This window comes from Micrasema longulum, unplaced genomic scaffold (assembly GCF_059751315.1).
Source record: "Micrasema longulum isolate JH-2025_06_02 unplaced genomic scaffold, ASM5975131v1 h1tg000031l, whole genome shotgun sequence".
In the NCBI taxonomy this organism is placed as follows: Eukaryota; Metazoa; Arthropoda; class Insecta; order Trichoptera; family Brachycentridae; genus Micrasema; species Micrasema longulum.
The window spans coordinates 521337-545945 of NW_028277238.1; the positions used below are offsets into that span (position 1 = coordinate 521337).

The window sequence follows — 24609 nt, forward strand, 5'->3', positions numbered from 1 at the left end:
TTTTTTTAGTACCATTCGCCACATTCTACCTATGTGAACGTTGGTTATTTGCGTCTGAAAAGAAAATGGAGCTACGATTCAAAAAATTGATTAAAAATAAACAGGCACTGAAATTATCGTATTTTTGCTGTAGTGTAGTACCTAAAGCCCTTGCTTTTTTTGCACCCTTGCGACCGCGACCCCCCAAACAAGGCTCTGCGACCCCCTTGAGGGTCGCGATCCGCAAGTTAAAAACCACTGTACTATACAATTACCGACGTAGGCTGCTATAGATTTTTATACTTCGGAACTTTCGGAAGATCGTATGAGAAATCATTATATAAATTAACTATAACACGAACACAGTTTTTTTTTATTAGTATTATATTTAAAGCATTGACTTTGTGGTCAAACATTTTACAAAATTAAATATTTGTATATAACCACTTACTGAGTTTTCTTTGTCTACCGGTTTCGAGACGTACCGTTTTTTTTTTATTTAGGTTGATATCATTTTTTCTTTTAGGAAAACATAATTTAATTGTTCAGATTTACCAAAATATTTATATTTTGGAGCCATTTAAAATAAAGTGGTCGCTATTAACCGTATTAAAAAATGGTAATCAAAGTAGTAAAGCGGGATTTGAACCTCGGACCTCTGATCCGTAAATCACACACTATCACAACCAGACAATTTATTATCACCTTTTAGGTTATAAACAATTTTAAGAAATCGAACGACATTAAATCATTAAAAATATAATTAAAGCATCTATATAATGTATTATATGTATGTTACATTCATACCCGTTAGTTAAGTTATTTTGAAAACAAAATGTCTTTGATATTATTAGCTATGAAAAACGCATAATAAAGCATATATTATGCCTACTAACATGATTCGAAGTCACAACTGATTTAAAGGCACATAATATGAACATCAATACATATTGAATGGGTTGTGGTCTCGTGGCTAGTGTTGCGGACTCACGGATCGGAGGTCCGAGGTTCGAATCAAAATCGGTAACAAAAGTAATGCTTGAAATCAATTTATTTACTTTATTTTCTGTTTTCGAAAAATAAAATCCTCGGGCTTTCCAGACCCCGATAAACATGAACCACCAAAGCCCCTGATAGAGGACCGGCGTATTAGATGTTCTGTGAGGTCTACAGTCAAATCTAGGGACGGCTCCTCCCTCAAAGAGGTACCTGACAGGTGGTCACCGGGACAAGTCTCAGTAACCCTACACTACTCCCACGTAGTCTGTTATTCCACTTGGTGTTTTATTTTTCTGCACAGGTACCGATTTCATACCCATATGTTATCTCATGGGCAGAGGCAGGTAGGTACAACTGCGGGGTAAAAGTAATACCAACAATCAAACCATCACGCCGCTTCCCCGTAGGGGTGGGTGGGTGGTTTGCAGGAAGACAGAACGCCACAATAACTTTGTCTTTCTCCTCCTTCATAAATATGAAAGAATTACTAACTATAGTCAACGAATCACAAAGTATGTCTTGTTTTTATTTTTTATGTTAGACAATGACAATACGGTGACTAATTATTTGAATGGATAACAATCCAATATTTCTAATTGTGCTCATTTTCTACACGAGTACAGCCGAGCGTTATCCGACACATCCCGACCGCAAAGTTTCGGCTGAGCCGAAGTTTCGGTTGATTTATGACTGAAACCGAAACCGAAACCGCGGCTGAAACTCGTTTTATTGGCCGAAAGCGAAACTTTAGTTGGTCAATACAAAATGTGTAATTATTAGTTTTCTTCTTTTTCATTATTTTTTTGTATTTTCTTTAATCACTCCCTTTTCCTACTTTTCCAACCCCTCTTCCTTACATATTTTCCTATTCTGTTTTCCCTACTGCGAATTTTTTTTTTCTAACATAAATGTTCCGACGTGAAACCCGTAATGAGGAAGTTCAGTGCTACGGAAAATTGAATTAAAAAAATGTTTTCTTACACGCGTTTAGCATTTAATTGTACGGCGAAGTTTCTCTAAAATGTTTGATAAAAAAAGTTTATGTAAATCAATCAATCAATTAATGAAAAAGTGTTGTGAAAATTTCCGGTTTCCTGGAAGCCTACTAACGTGACGTCACGCTCGGGGTGATTAAAAAAATCGTAGAAAATACGATACACAAAAATAAAATTTTAGCTTTATTTTTTTTAATCACTGAACTTCCTCGTTGACCTAAATATTTGTTGTTACTTTGTATGTATTGTTTAATTTTGTATGACTGCGTTGGTTTCAATCAATAAAAAAAAAGTATACGATAACTTAACTTACACGTAATTATTGTTTCTCCGTGTCCAGACGGATAAGTAATTCAGAACTGTGTCTGAATCAGAACCCTGGAAAACTATGTTCGAATCGGTGGCTACTCTCAGGTTAAAAAATATATATTTTGGTAAAATGAACCAAAGTAGGGAACAAAATGCTGAACACTCTAGTGGAACGGAAGGCCTGTCGACTACTGTGAACAGGCCGGTTTCTCTTGAAGAGTTTTAAGTGGTTTCCCTCCACATGAGCAAATGCTGAGAAGTTCCTGATTGGCCCACATTAGTATATCCCTCCTGATCCCAACATTTTACATAAATTTAAAGCAATTTAATTGCAGAAAAATCCACTTTTGAATTATTAACCTACTACTACTACCGTCACGCCATTTCCCCGTAGGGGTAAACACAGAGAATGGATCGCCACACACGTCTATCCTGGCATACATTCCTAGCTTCTTCCACATTCATACATCTTGTCATACATACCCTTCGTTTCTGTCTGCTTTTGACATGACCAGAGTTAAGATTTTGGTTTATATGATCATGCCACGTTTTCCTTAGCCGTCCTCGTCTCATGTTTTACCATTCTTTCGTCGTCCATTTGTCATACGTGACCAAACCATCTCAAAGACTCTTTCTTAATCTTATTCATTATACTTGACTCAGATTTACACTCTCGCCTGATTTCATAATTCGTAACCCTGTCATACATTGATTTCCCACACATTCGTCTCAGAGATCACATTTCAACCGCGTTCACTCGGCTTTCATCCTTCCTCTGCCAGTTCCACGTTTCACTCTTTACACTTCCATACAATATAAACCTTGTATATTATAAGCAACTTCTATATAAAAAAATCTTTATTTACATTTAAATTGTTCCTTTATCCTTCTTCTTTCCTCCCCCCCCTCTCCTCTCTCTTTATAGTATAGTGTTAATTTTTTATATTTGTAGTATAGTGTTAATATTTTCTATATTTTTGTTTTGTTAATCTTTGTTTTTAATTTTTTATAAAATTGTAAGATTCAATATGTCCATGTATTTGCAATTTTCTCAAACTGAACGGTTTGGGTAGGTAGGAAGAAATTGCCTTAAGCCAATTTGCCCGCCCTTATATGTACATATATTTTATATGTATATAAAGTGTTAAATAAACAATAAATAAATAAAATAAAAAAATATTTAAAAAATGGAAATTGATTGGAGATAAGTTAGCTTCGTAGTGTAGCGATTGGCAATTTGGCCTACTATCCTTACAGTCCCAGGTTCGATTTCCGGCAGATAAAGCGCATTACACATACACTAGTGCGATTTTGTTCCAAAAACGGAAAAAATTTTAATGTATGAAGCCTATGTAAAAACTAAAATATGTTATACGCATCTACCTTGGGGAACAGGATATCAAATTGACATAAACAGGCTACAAAGACAACAAAATAAAATATTAAAATTAGTATATGACCTTCTCTATCTAACTGCAACTAGAATTTTTTTTTAAAAACTAAGCAATTAAATATAACTGAACTTTTTCAACTAGAATCATTAAAATTTATTCATAAATTAGCCACTAATGTAATTGTAGACGAAGAACTAAAACTTGTAAAAAAATGTAGTCAACATGGACATAATACGAGAATATCAGACAAATACCATATACAACTTTCTAAAACAAGACAAGGACAATCAAGACTAATGAACCAGGGACTGAAATTATACAATTAACTACCAGACAAAACTAAACAAAAGACTCAGACAAACTTTTCAAAAGACGTAAAAAATATTATTTTGAACAACAGAGTATAATTGAAAAATGTATATATTATTCTATGTAAAATGAATGTAATAATCCGTAAGGGTTTATAAATAAATTTTCAAATAAAAAAAAATAAAAAAAATCGATAAAACAATTTACTAAACGATAAAAATAAGAGCTAAAATGCGACCATGTTTACTATTGATTCGACCCGCGATTTATGTACCTATTTATTTGCGTTGTCATTTATTTTGCGTGGAAGTAAATTACTCTGAAACGGCTGGCGCTCTGTGTGGCCTAACAGTACTATAATATGGTGTATACTATCCTCCGCCTACCCAGGGTTGTCAACACTCGACACTACATCACTACTCGCTTATCCGTCCATACTTTACTTCTTATCCAATAAAGATAATATGCATACCACACATGCGTCAACCCTGTCCCCGTCTACCTCCCATAGCTTAGTATAAAGAATGAATCTAGTTTCAGTTTTTCTGCGAACCATAGATCAACCTAATACGTATGTTCTATAACAACTTATTTATTCAACAATGTTTTGATTGTGTCCAAATGTTTGCAGACAAGTTTGATATCCTCCCTATGGAGTTATTTAGGTCGAAATTTGTGTTTTGAATGAATTATAGTCCTTAAAACGTAACATGATTAGAATGGCATTTGTCAGAAAAAGCGACGACGTAACTTTGTAGTAACGCCAAAGGAGTTTTTTATATTGACACACGAAAAACCATTTGTATCTGGCGTGGTTAATTTCTTTTTTAATACAATGCTTGAAACGTAAATCAACATTAATGTATAAAATCAGCTTTAAGACTAAAAGAAAACGAAAATAAACATAAATACTAACGACGTTCTTACAAGGTTACATCATTTTGCAAAAACGTTAGAGATGGGACAAATTGATCAATATAAATTGATCGAATAAAAAATAATTCGTTTGATATTGTTCATGAAAAAAGTATAAATGTCTCATTTTTTGGTGAATAATTGTGTTAAACACACTAAAATAGGCTTGTTTTTGCGTTTTTTATATCAATTTTCAGAAACAGTTTCATGATTGCATGAAATAACTGATAAAATCGATTTGATTAGTTATCAGTAATTTCCCATCACTAAAGAAATTAGTTTGTCAGCTGTCATTCTAATCAAGCTGTATTTTAAGGACTATAACTAACTGGTAAAAGAAGAAGTACAAAAATTTTAAATTTGTTTTCAGGCGTTGCTTAGTAGGTGATAATTGGTTCAGCCGGATGAATCTCGCCCACATGAAAAAGGTTTCAGCTTTTTTACTTCACAAAAGCCAACATATGGAATAGTTGAGAAAATGTGAATATTTAAACATAGGCAGAATGGTGAATGTTACAGTGTGTAAAGTGGCCACTTAAACCAGCCAATAACAGGTCATAAGCCCTGTTAATGTCTAGACTTCCATATTCCCTTCTCAAAAATGTTTCCCCTGTTTGTTGCAACAAATTTAGATTATTTAATTATTCATTCGACGGCTAATACCTTAAAAAAACAATCATAAATAGAAAAACAAAATGTTCATATATTTTCTTAAAACAGTGGCATAACTTATAGATGTAAAAAGAAAATGTAAACATTTGAACCTGATATTATATATCAAGCATACGTACATAAAATAACAGAAAACCTTCCGATAAATATTTTATAAAATGAGAGGCAATATGTCATTTGTGTCCCCTTTTCCCAATTACAATCAGTACCTACAACACATAATAAAATATGCCCGTATTTTAAAACAAAACTTAAGGCGAGGAATCTTCGTTCTACTGTCCTCACGTTCAAGTTATTAACTCCATATGAGATTAGAATGTACTTTCCTTACGTTGAGTTTTGTCTCTGAATACGAGCAATAGTTAACAATGTGTAATTATAGTTTGGAAAATAAATGCTTAAAATATATAAGCACATTAAAAAGTCGTTTTTTTGCTGTACGTATGTTAGCATTTAACTTTATAAACTGCTAGTGAAAATACTGATTAATAAAAAAAACGATTTGGAAAAGTTTTATGATCAAACTTTGTGTAATTATTTTCATTTATTTCATGGTTTTGCATACGTTTTTCTTAGATTTTTTTACTTAACTTTTTCCAAAAAAATATATTTATTTCACGGATGTAAATATTCTGTTTCAACTGTTATTGATAAGTTTCTCGTTGATGCTTGAATCTTCAGCGTTTAGGTAGATATAACAAGTTTTTATTTTATTTGGAAAGTAAATAAACACTTGTATTAAAGTCATTATTGCCGACGGCTCACCACCCCACCCCACCCACTGCTCTTCGTTTCGATTCGTGGCTTTTTTCCTCAAAAATGGCCCCACGTCGAGAGATTTTCCACCCGGATTGTGTTCTTGTACCTACGCACCGGTTTGTGCAGATAACGGAAACATGACGATTTCATTTGAATACTCAATCGTAAATTTTCAATCTCACCATAAAATAAATTCTCATTCGTAAAATTTAATTTAGTTTTTATAGCTCATCGATACGTAGCTCCGGGAAAACGATGTAACGTCTTCGTGTGAATACTTGTATTATAACAGTTTAATAGTTTTCCAAACTTTTGCAAACCACATTTGGGTCAAGCCAAACATGACGTCACCTTTTTTTTCGCATATATTTTTACGCAAATACAATGCTCCCTTTTACAGCAAATCCTTGACTGTCCTTATTGTTGAACAGGGCCGGGGTAGAACGTCAAATATAACGAATTGGACGTTAATGGTCCAGTTGACACGCAGCTCGGGTCGAATGTCGAATGGTGTGGTGTTTCGGACTTTTGCAAAATCATTGTTTCTGTAAGTTCTTATGACGAATCGTTCATGCCTCGGTCACCATAAATCTGACTGATTAATGGATAATGGATACCAAATAATGACTTCACGTCGAGCCTTTGCTTGCGATTCTTTTATTTTTATATTTTGTTCGGGTCTTAATACATCAACCGAGCGTTTCGACACACAAGGAAGCATGCTGTAGTTTTTTTCATAAAACAGCATCGTTGAATTAACAATTTTGTATTTCTTTTTTTAGTTTATTTTATTTATGAGTGGAGAATTTCTGTGCACAAAAAAATTTTTGCTAAAAAGATTTCACTACAAAATTGACGTAAATTTGCTTAACACTACACGTATGATACCTCATTTTTTTTCCTGAAAAGTTATCGCGACGTGAGGCCGGCCCTCAAATGGCTCGCGTCTTATCGGTGTGGTAATTTTGAAGAAATATTTTCCAGTTTTCGGCTCTACAATCTCGCATGCCACTATTTTGCTGAAATCTTTGATGTCATTAAGAATACCCAGGTCCCGACGAACTACATTTATATTTTCACGGTTAGGGGCAAATTCGAGTGAATTAAACTAGTAACGACTCACGACAAACTTTCTTTTTTAACAGTAACAAAACAGTAAATTTCAGAAACTGTTTAAATGGCGTCTTATTCAGCGAGACCCAGAGAACGAACACCGGTCAATGCTAATTCCGTATTTATTGCTAGAAACACGCGCCGAGCTTCTTGCGAAGTCTGTTTGGCGGCAATTTGTGAAATGTTTTCTTCGTCTGTACAGACTACAGACGTCACTCGTTGGGAGAAATCGCGACGTACCGATATGTTTTGCGTCGCCAAAACGCACTTGCTTCGTCCGTCATAGTCGGAATTTATGTTATTAATAAAATAAAAATAAAAACATTAATCATTTTGAGTTTTGTCGGTAGCGTATGAAAACCTTTCTAATATGTTTATATCGGAATGTTGCCTGTCGTGTGTTTTGTGTGCAATGACGGTGGCGCGGCCGTGCCATCCTCGAGTGGAGTAAATGAACCGATAACTACCCGGGGACGATGAATCTCGAGTGATCGTTCTGGAGAATGGCGTGTGTCAGGTAGGCCGAGGAAATACACATGGAACTAAGTGTTGCGAGATAAACGAGCGCCATTAGTCTAGTCGGCTGTGATGTCATAAAGAATATTAAACCCGCTGCCAAGAAAATTGATCAAATGTAATGGGGCGCTTTCGTGTATTTTCAAAACACTCGTTTATTTTGCATCAACGTCTTCATACACTGAGTTACAACTCGCCGCTTGCCAACTACAAACTACCAATTAGGCGTCTATTATTTTTTTACTAATGCGCAACATCATATTTTTATAATAATTCTCGTATAATAAGAAAATAAATCAATTTTTTCCGTCTCAGAAAAACACCATGGTTTGCTGTCTTATCCATTCGTTCCTGTTACTGTTTTACTATCCGACCAACGATAACCTACTTTCTTACTTGCCAATAATAATTGTAGAATGCCTGTATGGCATCAATAGCGAACATTTTCACGTCATCCGATCACATTCGAGCGTCTCCACTTTTAACGAAAGCCGAAATGAATTCGCACGTCGATTCGCCGCTTGCATTTTTCTCACGTTTTCGCTTTTAGCGGCGTAGCGCCTCCGCGGCCCGTAAGTTGATGTTCGAGTTGGGTCGAGAATGGTACTGTAACGTAGTGTAGGATAGTATATATTTATAGTATAGTATAGTATAGTGGTATCTCGGAACAATAACAGCGCCGGCTGATTATGATAAATGATTCAGTATGTTTGGCGGACGCTGCTAGGTGGTCCGTTGTCCGCTGCCCGCTGCCCGCTGCCCGCGGTACAACTGGTCAGGGGGCGAGGGGAGAGGGGACGGGAACCCGTTTCCACTGAAGATATCTCAATAATGTTCTTTCAAGAATACGATTTAGGTTTTGCGGTTTCATTCATATAATATAATATCGGATTATATGAAATTAATTTGAGTTCATTTTAAAATGACGGACATATTGAATTGAGACCATTGTTGCTTAAAATTAACTTAAAAAATCCTAGTAAATATGTTTTTTTTTTGTGTAGAAGCCACATATCTAATCGAAAATCATCCGTCAGTTATCACCCTGCTTCTGTTATTTTTTTATGTGTTCTTTCAAAATTACACTGAATTTGAGTGAATTTATTAAGGCTTTTTAGGCTGTGCCCGTGTTGAGCCATAATAATGAACAATAAAAAATACATAGTAACATTAATTGAATAAATAATACGTATAAATAATATCTTGTCAAAGACGTGTTGGGATATTTAGTGTACCTACCCTTGATGTGATTTTCACAAAAATGGGGCTATATAAATTATCCACCATAATAATAATAATTATCTTTCTAAACATTATTAAATATTTGTATATAACCACCCTACCGACTTTTCTATGTCTACCGGTTTTGAGACGTACCCGCCTCTTCGTCAGGACACCAATTTATCATTAGCTTCGATTCTGGAATTCTGGACATATTTAGTCCATCTTTTCCTTTTTAGTTTCCAACGTCCTCAAATCATCACCATTACAATCTGCAGTGCATTATTTTTGTTGATTTTCTTCCCCCTTTTTTTTTAAGTATCGCACATGTAAACATATATTCGAATATGTAAGTAGGCATACGTTGCGCGTTGTTCCGTTCTGCCAGCGTCCAAGAATCGCCTTGGCCCACGTGTTCCGAGGAGGTCGCTGCCTCCGCGGGACTACCTCGGCGGACAAAACGCTCTCAATATCGTTATAAATTGATACGGCTCTCGGCGCCGCGTGTGATCGGCTCGCGAATCGGCGCGGCGCGGCGCGGCGCATTCATATGCAACTATCACGTGCTTTACCTCCCAGTGCGGGTGCAGTGCTCGGCGAACACCTCGCGCCTCGCGTCGCAGGACCGCAGGACGCGGATAGCGTGGAAATGGTGGGAAGCCCGGGTGGGGAAATGTTCCGGGACCGGTTTTTCTAGAAATTACTTACAAAATGTCATCTACCAGAGGGCCGACCGTTCAACGCGCCACACCGTATAGCACCGGCGACAAGCGATTGCGTAACGATACTTGAAGAACTCGAAGCGATAACATCAATCGGCCTTGCCAATTGTAAACAAGACCATACTTTTGCATTGGAATCAATCCATCTGGAATTTTACTGATTATCCTAGAATTTCATGTTTTGTTATAATTTCTTTCAATTATTTCCTTTCTAATATTATGTACATATTTTTTTAATTTCAAGAATTAGGTACTATTATGTGAAGAAAGCTTTTTTTAACTCTTAAAAGACGACTAAGTAAATAGGGTCTAGAATTTCAATCGTCCATGCGCTCAGTAGCTGCAAGACTTGTTGTAATCTAACTTAGTTTTATTTCGTTTTTTAAAACATCTATTAAACCCTAAACTTCATTGTCGAACTAAATTAAATAAATAAATGTATAAAGGGGCTAGATTTCTTACTATCCATGTGCTCTGTAGCCGCAAGACGTGCTGTAATCTAGCTCCTATATACCATAATTGTTATTTATCATAATTGGAGACCAGGAACTAGAATCGCAACCGTCCATGCGCTCTGTAGCTGCAAGACGTGCTGGGATATTTATTTATTGTACAGCGCCTTTGAGGTGATTTTCACAAAAATGCCGCGATATAAATTATCCAAACATATTTATATGTACGCTAAAAAATCTATCTGTAGCTCACAAATAACTATCGACGTGCTTATAAGCGACGTGATAAAAATTTCTCACCGTGGTTGTTTATCGTATTCGCGATCATAATGTAACATCCGCGAACACCTAATATTAAATGTCAAAATATTTACGTTTTGCGACGTATAATCCTGCTGCGCAAAACTGCTATTTTTATTTATTATTTATCATGCTATTCATTGCATTTAGCCGGCAGTTGGCAAGCCAAATGTCAAGAAAAGCAGTAGCTATAGTAATTGTAATTTAATTTTCCCCTTTTTGTATTAGATACGCCTTACTATTTTGCAAATGCAATATATTGTATTATTTTTTATTGTAAACGCCGATTTTTCGCCAGTGAACTGTATTTTTTTCCGAGGAAAAAACAAACAGACACGAACATTAACTTAGAGATTACACAATCGTTGACTTATGACTGCGATAACTTAAGCATGTTCATTATTGTTCATTGTGATCGCTCAAATGCGTAGCATGTTTTAAAGCACGTCGATAGTTATTTGTGATTTAGCTACTTGAGACCGTGCTGTAATGTCTTGTTTGAAAAAGAAGACATGTTTTCAAATACAGATATTTAAGAACAAAAAAATAACACATATTTATTTTAAATATTTTTTTATTCATAATTTAGACCTGTTATATCAATATACGACTTTATTACGACACGCGTAATATCAAATCGTGTATTTAATGTAGTCTCAAGTGATATTATCACTACCACAAGGGTTAATTTAGTGGAATGGAATAAATACAATTTTGTATTTGTATTTCCTAGATTCCTAGGTAATGTTTATTAATTGATAAGGTAGGTACTACGTTTTCGTTTTGCACAGTAATGATTCGTTGGCTAGCCCATTGCAAAAAAGCTATATTTTCAAACTTACCGATAAAACTATTTTAAAACTATGACTGTAGTGGGAAAACACATTTCGAATAACTATTGCATATCGAAAGGAATCGAATGAGGAAGTTCCGTGGTTTTTATTTGTTAGTTAACTAATAAACTAAGCCAACAAATATATTTTTTAAATTTTATATGTCGTATTATCAGCGCTATGATGTTTTAAAGTTTTGTATTTCTGAAATAACTCCGCGTGTGACGTCAGAGGTTCTCTTTCGCTTATTCTCGATCAGTTCTGCCCATTGGTCCATTGACGGCAAGCAAACCGGAAACCTTTCATTACTCTCTTAGCATTGGTTGATTCATATGAACTAGTGACGTCATTCTGAGTAGTTCGTTTTTATTATTTTTTTCGTACATTTTCAGTAAACTTTGCCGTACAATTTAATGCTCCAATTTTAACCTCGCGCAATAAAACATTAATTTTATCCGATTTCCCGTAGGGCTGAAGTTCCTCATCAGGGACCGCATGCGTCAAACCTCTCCACCGCATTATAATCATTAATAAAAATAAATTTCTAATCTCTCGTATCCAGAGTGTATTGCCGGGAGTTTGATTTCGGTCAGTCCAGTCCCCAGTCTGGTTGTCTGGTAGCAGGTAACCCCTGGCTCTAGGTATAGTCGGCCTGATGATATACGCGCGGCCACTAACGATGACTGATGGCAGCTGGTATGGAGATGTGGGGCCGCGGTCAGGATGGGTCCCGCGAGATATATTGTCTTATTAACCTCTCGTTTGCACTGCTGCGCTGTTGAGATATAGAATTATTCGCTCACAGAAATCTTGATTCCTCAGCTGGAAACTGTGGTAGAAGAACAAAATACACCGGCATTTCGTTAAAGTACCTTTATGATTAAATTTATTAATTTTTAGGTCATTGCCATATTATTATTGAATGCGGTTTATTCTACATGCCTTTAATAACGAAATAATAATTTGGAATCGCTCTGTGATTTTCGTTGGATTTCCGAGTAGTTAGCACGCGAGTCACGAATTGTTCGTTCGTATGAAGCCGAAACGAGTGCGAAAAACGATTTAGGTGCGTGTGGTATACGAACGAATTTACGAAACGAAGGCATGATATGCTTAAGGACCTGGGTCTGAGTAAAACAGCGCAAAAGTCAGTATTTTTGTGTAGCGAGAACGAACTACGATTTTGGTTGCGTTAATTAGATAGATAGGATACAAACGAACTTACGAAACTAAGACATGACATGCTAAGAATCTGTTATAAAACGAACATAAAAAGCAGATTTGAAAAAAAATGTATCACGTTTTTTGCAGATGTAGTTAATATTATTTTAGTATTACCAAAAATTCAGTAAAAAGAAAAAAGTGGGAAGAAATTATAAGGAATGTTAGGAAAGAATCTAATTGGGATCCATAAAAATCTAATGTTGTTTGTAAACTTTCAAAAACAAACTTTTTTAAACACAAAAAAACAACATCCTTCCATATTTTGGATATGCATTCTCGTCGAATGCAACCCTGGTAGGTCAATGAAAAAAGTTTTATGCTTCTAACTTTTTTTTACGGATTAGATTGAAATCTTTAATATCAACACGCGCAGCGCAAAGATCTACATTTCGTTAAAAAACCGCACATAAATCGGTTAAGCTGTTTGGGAGGAGTTCAGTGACATCACACGTACAGAAGAGTTATATATATAAAGATGTATTAAATAAACATGTTAGATTGTTCTTAGAATTTTGACACGGAACCCTAACCTAACATTTGTCTTCCATTATATTTGTGTTCATTTTACGCCGATTTTTTTACGCCGGTGTCTCGGAACGGAACCCTGGCGTAAAACGACGTTTACCTGTATTTTGTAATGCTGTTGTTTTCCCTAGTTAACAAAATAAAATGAATAAAAAATGTATTCTTGTAAGCTATGTACTTTTGTTACATCATAGCTACACGAGAGTACTTTCAATCGAAATATTTGTTTAATCTTGAAGAACGTCGTGTGTTCGCAGGGCCGCATCGCGGGGGGCGCCTGGTCCCTGTGGGCGCGCTCCCGGCTGCAGGCCCGCCTGGAGGCGCTGGGCGCGGTTCTGCACGGGCACGCCGGGAAGGTGCTGTTCGTGGCTCTGCTTGTCCTCTCCACCTTCTGTGTCGGCCTCAAGTCCGCCCAGATGCACTCCAGGGTCGACCAGCTCTGGATCCAAGGTCAGTACTGCCATGCCAACCAGCCTCTGGTTATGCCGATCGGAAAAGCAATCGGGCATCTGAACATGATCGCTTTGGAAATTAACATAATTCACATCAGTGAAGCCATGTTTAAGATGCGAATATTGGAGAGTATTCTGCTTTCATAATGTCGAACCATCGCTCAAGAGTTACTAGCCTGATGCTCTTTCAATTTAACGCCTTAAATATGATGTTTTATTTGCCGTGTTATTTAGGTCTAATAAATTAATTTAAATATCTCTATAGCAAAATATTGTACTACGAACAAAATTTCTTAGGTTTTTTTTTGCATCACTTAGTCCAAGAGGCCCAATTACAGTGGTGAATTTGGCACAGAACACCGAGGCTTAAAAAAAATAAATGCCTTCTCACTAAGAACCGAACCCGGAAATTTCCATGTGTGATTCAAGCGTCTGGTTAAATCGGCGTATCAATCTCATACCATTACACCACGTAGGCTGCCCATTTTTTGCAACAGAGAAAGAAAACAATTAAGAAAAGGGACTATGGAATTTTAGGCACTTACAGGTCATATGACGTGTCATTGGCTGGTTCATGTGGCCTCTTTACTCACTGTGTAACATTCACCATTCCGCCCTGTTTGAACATCCACCTTTTCCTCGACTTTTCCAACCTTTATTGAACGAAGGAAAAGAGACATCTTTATTCAACCTTGTATACATTTAGAGATACTCAAAACATTGTTGATGAAACTAACTGGTAGAAGAAGAAGTATAAAAATTAAAGATCGTTTTTAGCCAGATGAATCTCACCCGCATCAATAAAGGTTTCAGCTCTTTTACATCACCAAAGGCAACAGATGGAAGAGTTGAGAATATGTAAATGTTTGCGCGCTTGACACATACTATTGAAACATTTAATTATGTATTTATTATTGCGGTGACTTATCGACAATGTTAATTAAATACGTTTTGCAGATTTTTCACTTTCGGATTATTGAACGTAGCTATGCAGAAAGCAGCCAGTCCACAGTTTTGAGAAAATGAGATATTGATGTTATCAGGTGCAATAAGGTCAATTCTATGTTCCGCTAAAAACAGCCAGACCACTTTCATTCAAAAAACTGTTTTAATCACCATCTGAAAATGGTGTCAATCACAAAATGGCATTTGTCAATTTGCAGAAAACACCCACAGCACTAGAAAAATCTTATGGCACTTTAAAAATCATCAAAACGGGTCAAATACATAATAAGATTCGTGTTTGTAATATTAAAAAAACTTTTGCATTCATTGTTTATCATTTGTTAAAGTCAAAAACATTCCAACTAATATGTAGATTTGATAATTCACTCTTTTAACAAAAGTGCTATTATCTCAGTTTCACTTTTCTACGGCTGGCTGCTTTCTGCATAACTACGCTCAATTGTGAAGTCTCTTTTTAACGATATTTTTTCAAATCTGGCTATCGTGATATTTATAATTTATTTAATTATTTTTAAAAGTTAAGTTAGAAAATAATTGTTGGGAATTACAAAACGACCTAAGTAAACTAGCGGATTACTGTTACCATAACCAGCTATTCTTACACTCTGATAAATGTTACGTTATTTCGTTCACTAGAAACATAAATAAAATTATTTTCAACTATGAAATTAACGGTAATTGTCTTGTCCGGAAAAACGAGCTGAGAGATTTAGGTGTGATTATGGATGAAAAAGTCTTATTTGATTCCCATATTCAGACGTCCATAAATAAGGCTGACAGAAATCTGGGCTTTATTATACGCACCACTCAACCATTCAAAACAACCGCATCCCTTTAAAATCTTATATAATGCATACGTTCGCAGCCATCTTGAGTTTGCATCTGTCGTTTGGAATCCTCGATATACAATTTATATATCACAACTAGATAGCATACAGAATAGATTCCTTAAACTTCTGGATCGTAAATCTCATACTTGTTTTGACTCGTACGAAGACTCTTCTTCTTTTCATAGTTTAACTTCCCTTACTAAACGTAGAAGCATTTCTGATCTGTCTTGCCTCTTCAAAATTTTAAACAATTTTATCGATAGTCCGTATCTCTTGGAGCGTATTTCAATCAATTGTCCCGTAAAGTCAACAAGACAAGTTCGTTCTTTTTATAATTTATTGCCCAAAAAAAATTATGTTCCATACTCGTTTATTTATCGTAGCTGCTCCAAATTTAATTTACTTTGTCCCCATTTAGATATTTTTAATACAAAATTTTGTGACTTCAAAAAAAACTTTTTGAAACACTGTAAAATGAAACATTTGTCAGTGTAATAAGTTTATGTTTCTTTCAATATGTTTATTTTATTATGATATCAAAATTTTGAATTGGTCAACTATATTATAAAAATCCCTCTCCTCCACTCTATTTCCTCATCCCTTAACCTTCTTACGAACTCTTTTTTTTCTCATATCTTATATAATATATTATTTTTCTCTTTACTGTGTAACATGTTCTCTCATTATATTTGTGAAAAACTTTAACTGGCTGTATGTACTATTTTTTATATTTTGTATTCTTATATAACAACTGGCGTTTTTCCTTAATAAAAAAAAAATAAATGAAATTAACATAATTCTTAGCGTCTCAAAATTCGGCGCCATTTTCCTCGTGTCTGTACTCAGTGTGTGTTCCCTCCTGTAATCTGTATCCGGCGAGCGCGAGCGTTCAGAGATGCGCCGCGCCGTGAAAGCATTTTTGATAAAACTTTATTGCCCTGCCCAGTAAGCCAAAAGTTTTCAGATTTACTGCCCCGCGCGCGAGTTGACATTAAGAATCCATTAACCAGACATGGGATGGAGAAATGGTCGAAATTCTCGTCATTAAATTTACTGTATTCTTAATTCATATCGATCATCGACTTCTAGAAGTTATCATGATCTGTAGAACGTGAGAATAACGTTAAGTATGAGTACCTAATTTAATTTCTAATAATATTTGGTTTTGGTCGATTACAACAACAACAGACCATCACGCCGAGAGGGCAGAACTTATCTTTGCATATAGATCTCGCTTCATCTACAGTCATACATCTTATCATGCACGCGCGCCGATTATTCCGACTTTTGACGTGTCCATCTTCAAGTAAGTATTTGTTGGATTTGGCATGTCTTTCTCGCCATGCCGTGTCTTTCTCGGTCTTGCTCTATTTCTTCATTCATCAACGTTCGTATTGTAAATATTTTTAGCCGTTTTGCTGTCCATTCGCTCTACATGTCCAAACCAGCACAGAGCTGCTTTTTTTATTTTGTCAATAGTGCCTATCTCAGCCTTACATAATGTACAGATCTCGACATTTGTGCATCTATCGTACATAGTTTTACCGCACATCGCATTTCGACAGCATTCATCCTATTTTCATTCCATACTTCGCTCCCATACATCAGAGTCGGGACCAGGACTCCATTATGAATTGCTAATTTTGCCTCTTACGACAAACATTAATATGCCAAGGTTAATTTCAGTGCACTGTTCACTCTGTTCCCGGCATCCACCCTCCTTTCAATATCTTTTTCAGTCATTTCCATCCCTAGTAAGCATACTTCCCAGATACACAAATACCGGAAAAATGGTAGATTACCTACACATAAATGAGAGGATTAACTAATGAACTTCACAAACATCAACAGATAAAAGAATTGAAGAAATATAGATGTTCATATGGGCAGAATAGTGAATGTTACACTGTGTGTAAAGTGGCAACTTAAACCAGTCAATGACAGGTCATAAGCCCTGTAGATGCCTAGACTTCTATATTACCATCTCAAAAACGTTCTTCATCTCTGTTGTAATATGTTCATAATGATTTTGAGTTACTTTATCAGTATTATGGATAACTTGCATTGCGCCATTTTCATAATACAAGGGCGCTTTACAAAATGTTTCTACGAATATTAATTTAATTTTAACGTCTATTTACTGACCTCTACTTCAAACAATATTTATTCACAATATATTTTCGTTATGTTTTTAAACATATTTTACTATGAAACAACGGTTATGTCATAACTAACATTCGTTAGTTAACGAGCCTTTTTGTGTTTTAAAAAAAATAAGGGTCAGGTATTAGAAACAGCACATTGCATCATTCCAACAGAAGCAATATTACTGATGATTAAAATCTCAAATTTTAATTTTTAAAATCTAATGAGAAACAAATGCAGGAACTTGCGTAAAAACTCACGAAAGTGCGTTTTCTGTCATGCTCCGTGCGCTTGTTACAGAAATTTCATTAAAAAATACTTCATAATCCCAGATAAAATATGTTAAACAATCCTCTTAAATGCATTAAAACCACATCAAAGTAATTAAACTTTCACAGTAATTCAATCAAACTTTGGGAATATTACTATCGTCCTTAAAATATAGCTTGATTAGAATGACAGCTGTCAAACTCATTTAATTAGTGATGGGAAATTACTGATCACTGATCAAATCGATTTTATCAGTTATTTCACGCAATCATGAAACTCTGTTTTCGAAAATTGAAATAAAAAACGCCAAAATAAGCCTATTATAGTGTGTTTAACACATTTATTTACCAAAAATGAGACATTTATACTTTTTTCATGAACAACATCAAATGAATTATTTTTTTATTCGATCAATTTACATTGATCAATTTGTCCATCTCTAACGTTTTTTGCACAATGAAATAACTTTAATAATGTTTGGATAATTTATATAGCGCCATTTTTGTGATAATCACCTCAAGGGCACTGTACAATAAATAAATATCCCAACACGTCTTGCAGCTACAGAGCGCATGGACGGTTGGGATTCTAGTTCCTCGTCTCCAATTATGATATATTACAATTATGATATATATGAGCTAGATACCAGAACGTCTTGCAGCTACATAGCGCATGGACAATAAGAAATCTAGCCCCTATTTACATTTTTATTTTAAAAGTTTTTATTTGACAATGAAGTTTAGAGTTTAAGTGACATTTTAAAAACGAAATAAAAAGCAGATTTATAAAATTAGAATTTAGATAGCAACAAGTCTTGCAGCTACTGAGCGCATGGACGGTTGAAATTCTAGACCCCATTTACTAAATTTAGATATTTGATAGAACGCCGTTAATAATTAGGTTTATTTTAGTTTGTTTTAAAGCTGAGTTTATATATTAATGTTGATTTATGTTTCAAGCAATTAACACGCCAGATACAAATGATTTTTCGTTTGTCAATTTAAATAACTCCTTTGACGTTACTACAAAATTATGTCGTCACTTTTTCTGACAACTGTCATTCTAATCATGTTACATTTAAAGGACTATAGTCTCCTGTCTCCACAAAAAATTATATTTGAATTTTTACACACATCCGGCCGCGGCGCGCCGAAATAATAACGGTATATTAATTTATTTGGCGTTTTGGTAAAATAATTCGAGCTGGACTGACGTAGCGTCGTTTTGAATTGTTAGGCAATGTCAGGTGGGATGTGGCACTATGTAAGTACATGAAATACAATAGTTGACTTAATAATCTTAAAATATTCTGATAAAAAAATACCGGAAGGCATGATCCCTCCGTGCTTCCTATGCGGGTCCATTATTATATGGGACAACGTGACACGTGATGAAATGGATCCGACCGCGACGTGGAAACCTTCGCTTCTTTATTTTTACATCTCTTGAGAGTAAATGCTACCCCAGAAAAAGTATTCCGTCAATATTTTATTAGCATTTAAATTGAATAGTGTATTTAGAACTTTCCCTTTAAATAGTAGCCTTGTGTTGTTGACCCCGCCTAGAATGTTGAAGGAATGTTACTAGCTTATTGTTGGATCTCCCGAACGATACCGTTAACGGAGAAGACGAAGATTATTCACACATGAAGAATACATTTTCACGGTAAATGCTGACAACTAAATTGATTTTAAAATTGTTATTTCATGAATATTTTTAATTCGTTTACATAATGTATAACCAATTTTCTGCAGTCCACAAGTTCGCGCTAAATTCTGTGAGAAAATTCTGACCCGAAAATCAAATACGAAATAATTAGTACTGCATCATATTATTTGAGATTCAAATTAGAACCGTGGTATCCTTCACAAAAGGATACGCGGCAGAGGCATTTGCGACGACTCGAATTAATTCTGAAGCGAGACTCATCATAAATTCAGACTCGTCTGTAAAACGATCACAATTACTTTGTAAATATTTATCTCAGGCTATATCCGTAAGGCAGCCGAATAATCTCTCTTTACTTAAAACGGTTCCTATATTATACCCGCACCGGAGTGTCCGAGTGGCCGAGCGAAGGTAATAAGATAGGAGTGATGCTCGTGCATGAGTAATCAGTAATGCGGTCCGACTTCCAACTTCCAACTCGACCCGGGACTGCATATCATCTAGAGTTCTAGAGCCACGCTTTGCATTCTGCACTATGCTTGGCCCAAACTTATTTCCGTATCACATTTTTTTAGTTATCTTTGCCGTTATTTATCAAATACCGAGGGATCCATTATTTTAAATAATCCTACTTCGCCTGTTTATCTGAGAGAACTCTTCCAACCTCTATCATAACATGGACTATCTCTTCGTTCTAGTAACGAGAGAACCCTCTACCGCTCACCGCTCTTCACCGCTCTTATTTTTCCTCTTTCACAGTAGTAGCTGTTTGACTATCGAATACTCTAGAGACGCCTCTTCTTTATTTACATTTAAATCAAGATTGAAATGTCACTATCTAAATATTTGAGTTATTCCTTTATCCTTCTTCTTTCCTTCCCATCGCCTCTCCTCTCTTCATAGTATACTGTTAATTTATTTTTGTTTTTTTTTTTTTTTTTAAATGTCTATTTTTTTATTTAAATCTTAAAGTAGGGCACACATATCATACATATTGTTATGTGTGTTCTAATAATAACATTGCAAATATATTTAATTTATAAATTGTTTATCACATATGTCTTGACCATTATTTTAAATTTTGATATGTCTTTTTCTTCATAAATATTTTTTTCCATTTCGTAATACTTTTTAATTGCTTTAAATAAAATTGAATTTTGTGACTTTGCCTTTTTCCTAAATGGAAGTCTAATTTTGTTCTTTTCTCTAGTATTGTGGTCGTGTTCATGCTGGTTCCGATCAATTTTTTTCCAAAATTCTGTTTTTTTATTAGAGTTTATAATTTTATGAACAAATATCATTGTATTGTAAAATATTCTTTGTTTATATGTTAATAATTTCATTTCATTTACCATCGACTTTACCCTCGTATATCTGTTTTTTTTCAAAATGATTCTAAAGGCTTTATTTTGTAATACAGTTAGTTTATCTATGTTTTCTTTGTTTGATAAAAATAAAATGCTACTACAGTAGTTAACGTGTGGTTCAATAATTGCTTTGTAAATAGTTTTGCAGGAGTTCTTATCAATAAATCTTCTGATCCTTCCCAAAATTGATATTTTTTTTGCAATCTTAATTTTAATTTTGTATAAAATTACAAATTCAGTATAATTCCTTAGAATATGTACATGTACTTGTAATTTTCTCAAACTTAACGGTTTCCGTCCATCAGCATGGGACAGGTTCCCAAATTATTTTAAAACCTCAGTTGAACTCCGAGAATCTGGCGAATTTTCGGCCAGTATCTAACCTGCCAATAATATCTAAAATTCTATAAAAAATCATAGCTAAACAGATTTCAGTTCATATGAATGATTACAGCTTGCTTTCTAACTTCCAATCAGCTTTTAGAAAATTCCACTCAACTGAAACGGGACTGTTAAAGATTCTTTTAGATATAACTCTAGCAAAAAAGACCTTATAGTCCTATTGAAAATTCTCAACTCACTCTTCGATACGCCTGAACAACTGAGCTCAATAAAATTAAATATCCCTACTAGAAACCTCAGACAAAACTTACTCTTTCATACCGATAACCATAGAACTAACTATGGTTTTCATTCCTCTATGCCCAGAATTCTTAGGTCTGCCAACAAACATACCAGTCTTGATTTCTTCGATAACAAGTTGTCTTCTTTCAAACGATCACTGAATCAAATTCAATTATAAACACCTCTCTCCCGCTTCCACTCCCACAAAGTCTACTATATACCATCGAGTCTTTCTAATTTTTTAATAATATTTTTCGATGTATAAATAAGTCCTTAAAAATGCCCTTTGGGCGTATATATAAATAAATAAATGAGTCTGGAAAACTAACGATACTTGCTCTCCTGGACATGAGTGCTGCATTTGACACAATTGACCATAGTTTTCTTATTGAAAGATTAGAAGTCACTTTTGGAATTTCTGGGCTCACTACGGCATGGCACTCACTATCAGTTCAAGTTGCGGGTAAAAAGTCTTCATTTACCCTTCTTAAATCTGGCGTCCCACAAGGTTCCGTGCTTGGTCTAATGCTTTTCACACTGTTCATTAACGATGTGTCCAAAATTATTTACTCATTCGGATTACTTTCTTACTGTTATGCGGATGACCAACAAATCTATTTTTACTGCTGTCCTCGAGATATAAACAATTTTAAAAATCGCGTGTCTCAATGCATCCAAACCGTCAACAACTGGATCTCATCAAACAGACTCAAACTCAATCCATCTAAAACTGAGCTTCTATTGACAGCGACATAAAATAAATTACCTCTGCAGCTGTAAACTATTTTATTATCGCTGACTCAATATAATCGTGTACTAAGTAACTTTCTCTCCTCCCAACATTCATAAGTTTAAAATTATGAAAGACAGGCTTTTTGGAGACTCGTCAGCATTACTTTTATCACCGGTTCCACCCACTTGAATCTACACATTTTCACGAATTTCGTTTTGCAACGAAGACCGAATACTCGCGCCTATCATTGAAAAAATATATATTATTCATTATGCGTACAGTGTTCCAAAGTTAATAGACTAAACCAACTCGTGGTATTTAATAAATTATTTTGGAATTCGAGAAGTTTATTATGCTATGTACCCGTACAGTGGCAGCCCTGAGGCATGGATGGAGCGCCGAACAGCGGGATGCATTGTAAAGTCGCGTACAATGATGTTTATGTAAATACTGCTGGCGGGAATTAAAGTAGAATTACCAACCCGCCCGCGCGGCTCTGGTATTGTGGCACTGCAGCCTGTGCTGTAGCCTGTAACCCTCCGCCTCGCTGCGCGCTGCTCGGATAGAGATGTCGGCTCTTATTCCTACGGCACTCCCGCCCCCTCACCTGTCCGGTGTCTGGAACTTGTAATCTCTATCTAAATTTATCGCTCTAGAGAGGGAAAACGTTTTTATGAAGGGAATTCGGAAGTCTAGGCATTTACAGGACTTATGACCCGTCATTGGCCGATTTAAGTGGGCACTTTACACACTGTGTAACATTCGCCGTTCTGCCCATGTTTAAACATCCACATTTCCTCAATGTTTCCATCTGTTGACTTTTGTGAAGTAAACGAACCTTTAATATAATTAATAATTAATTTTTTTATTTCAATTTTTAATATATATTTTTTTTACTCGTTCAAAGTATTTCTAATACCAAATTATCATTTTTTATCGATAATTCTATAATTGGTAATGTTTTTTTTTTATATGGGTTATCTTTTTTAATTTGTTAATTAATAATATTGTTTTAAATGCTCTGTATTACTTATATTTATGCTTACATGTATGTATATTTAATTGTATTTGTAACTAATATGCAAAAGGCACTAAGTTCCGTTTATTTCAATAAAATAAAAATAAAATAAATTTGCTAATTTTGTTAGTCTTGGCCAGCATACCAATGATTACTAGTTTATATACGTACTTAATTGTTTGATATTAATTCATTTTCCCATCCATTTATGAGTCATAAACGTGTAAGCAATATTTAATCAAATAATTTTATCACTAGCTTTAACACGGCAACTCGGACTCGGGAAATGCCATAGCACGATCCACGATCCACGACTCGAAACTGCTCACAACTCGCGACAGACTCCGCAGCCGGAGGTTTTGCTGAACACAATCCCAGTCCAATATTAGTTCTCTCGATATTGGTCCCTATCGCCTCCCTCCCCTCCCCTCGCGACGTCTTTGTTATTGCTGCATTGTTATTTTATTGCTTTATTCCAATCTTACCTTTGGATGTTTCGCCCACGTGCTCCCTTTTCTTTTCTTTCAGTTCCTCTATCTCCCTTCCCCCCGGCCCGCCGGCTTAGCACATCGCATCCGCTTTGATCGAACGAAAGGGAGTGTTTCGAGTTATTTCTGTTCGTATCCAGTTGTCTTTTTGTACGCGACTGTTGTAGAATAGAACGGAGCTCGGAGACGCGTACGTTCCAACGCATAAATCGCGGTAATGGTATTTCGGAGTGAGGCCATCCCTCCACCTTTACCTGATACCTTCACTCGAGGGTTTCCTCGTAAATCTGTTCCGAATCGGACGTGTGTGGGTTTACGACTCTTTAAATGGAAATCGGAGGTGTTAGGTGTGACCGTCCTGTAATAATATAATGCCCGACTAAATAAATTAAATGTAATCGAGTCCTTCTCCGCGCTTTCTACTCCAGCGCATTCGAGGATGAATCGATATAAAATAGTCGGCCACTAATCTATTTTGATTTACGTCTCAAATTAGCGTGGCTGATACGGTGGTCTCATACATATCTCCGGTCATTGTAAAGTAATGGTTTTAATTAATACCTCATTGTGTTTTTCTTATCTAGCCGGAGCATCGACAAAATTAATTTCGGATCAAAATGGTAAAATAAAAAACTGGTCCCACCGCCGCAGCCGCGTGTGAGGCGAGAGGCCAGCTACTACGGGCCGCGTACAATTGAAATGGTAATAGAATCGGAAAATCAATTAAGCTCAATCTGTCTGTCGGTGGGCATGCCCTCCCCCGTCTCGTGTCCCTCTCCGCGAGGTGCTCCGCACTCCGCTCTACCTGCAG

The 24609-nt window shown here is 35.6% G+C and overlaps 1 protein-coding gene across 2 annotated transcripts in view; it reads left to right on the plus strand.

Annotated features, from left to right (window-relative positions):
- Positions 1–24609, plus strand: part of ptc (protein patched) — a 79514-nt gene that overhangs the window by 11882 nt on the left and 43023 nt on the right. For both annotated transcript variants that reach the window (XR_015821992.1, XM_088224335.1), the window contains exon 2: positions 13495–13687. Coding sequence is in view for 1 of the 2 variants with exons in the window: in XM_088224335.1 (XP_088080461.1) it covers positions 13495–13687 (193 nt within the window). In the remaining variant the exon portion in view is untranslated. The remainder of the gene's footprint in view (positions 1–13494; positions 13688–24609) is intronic.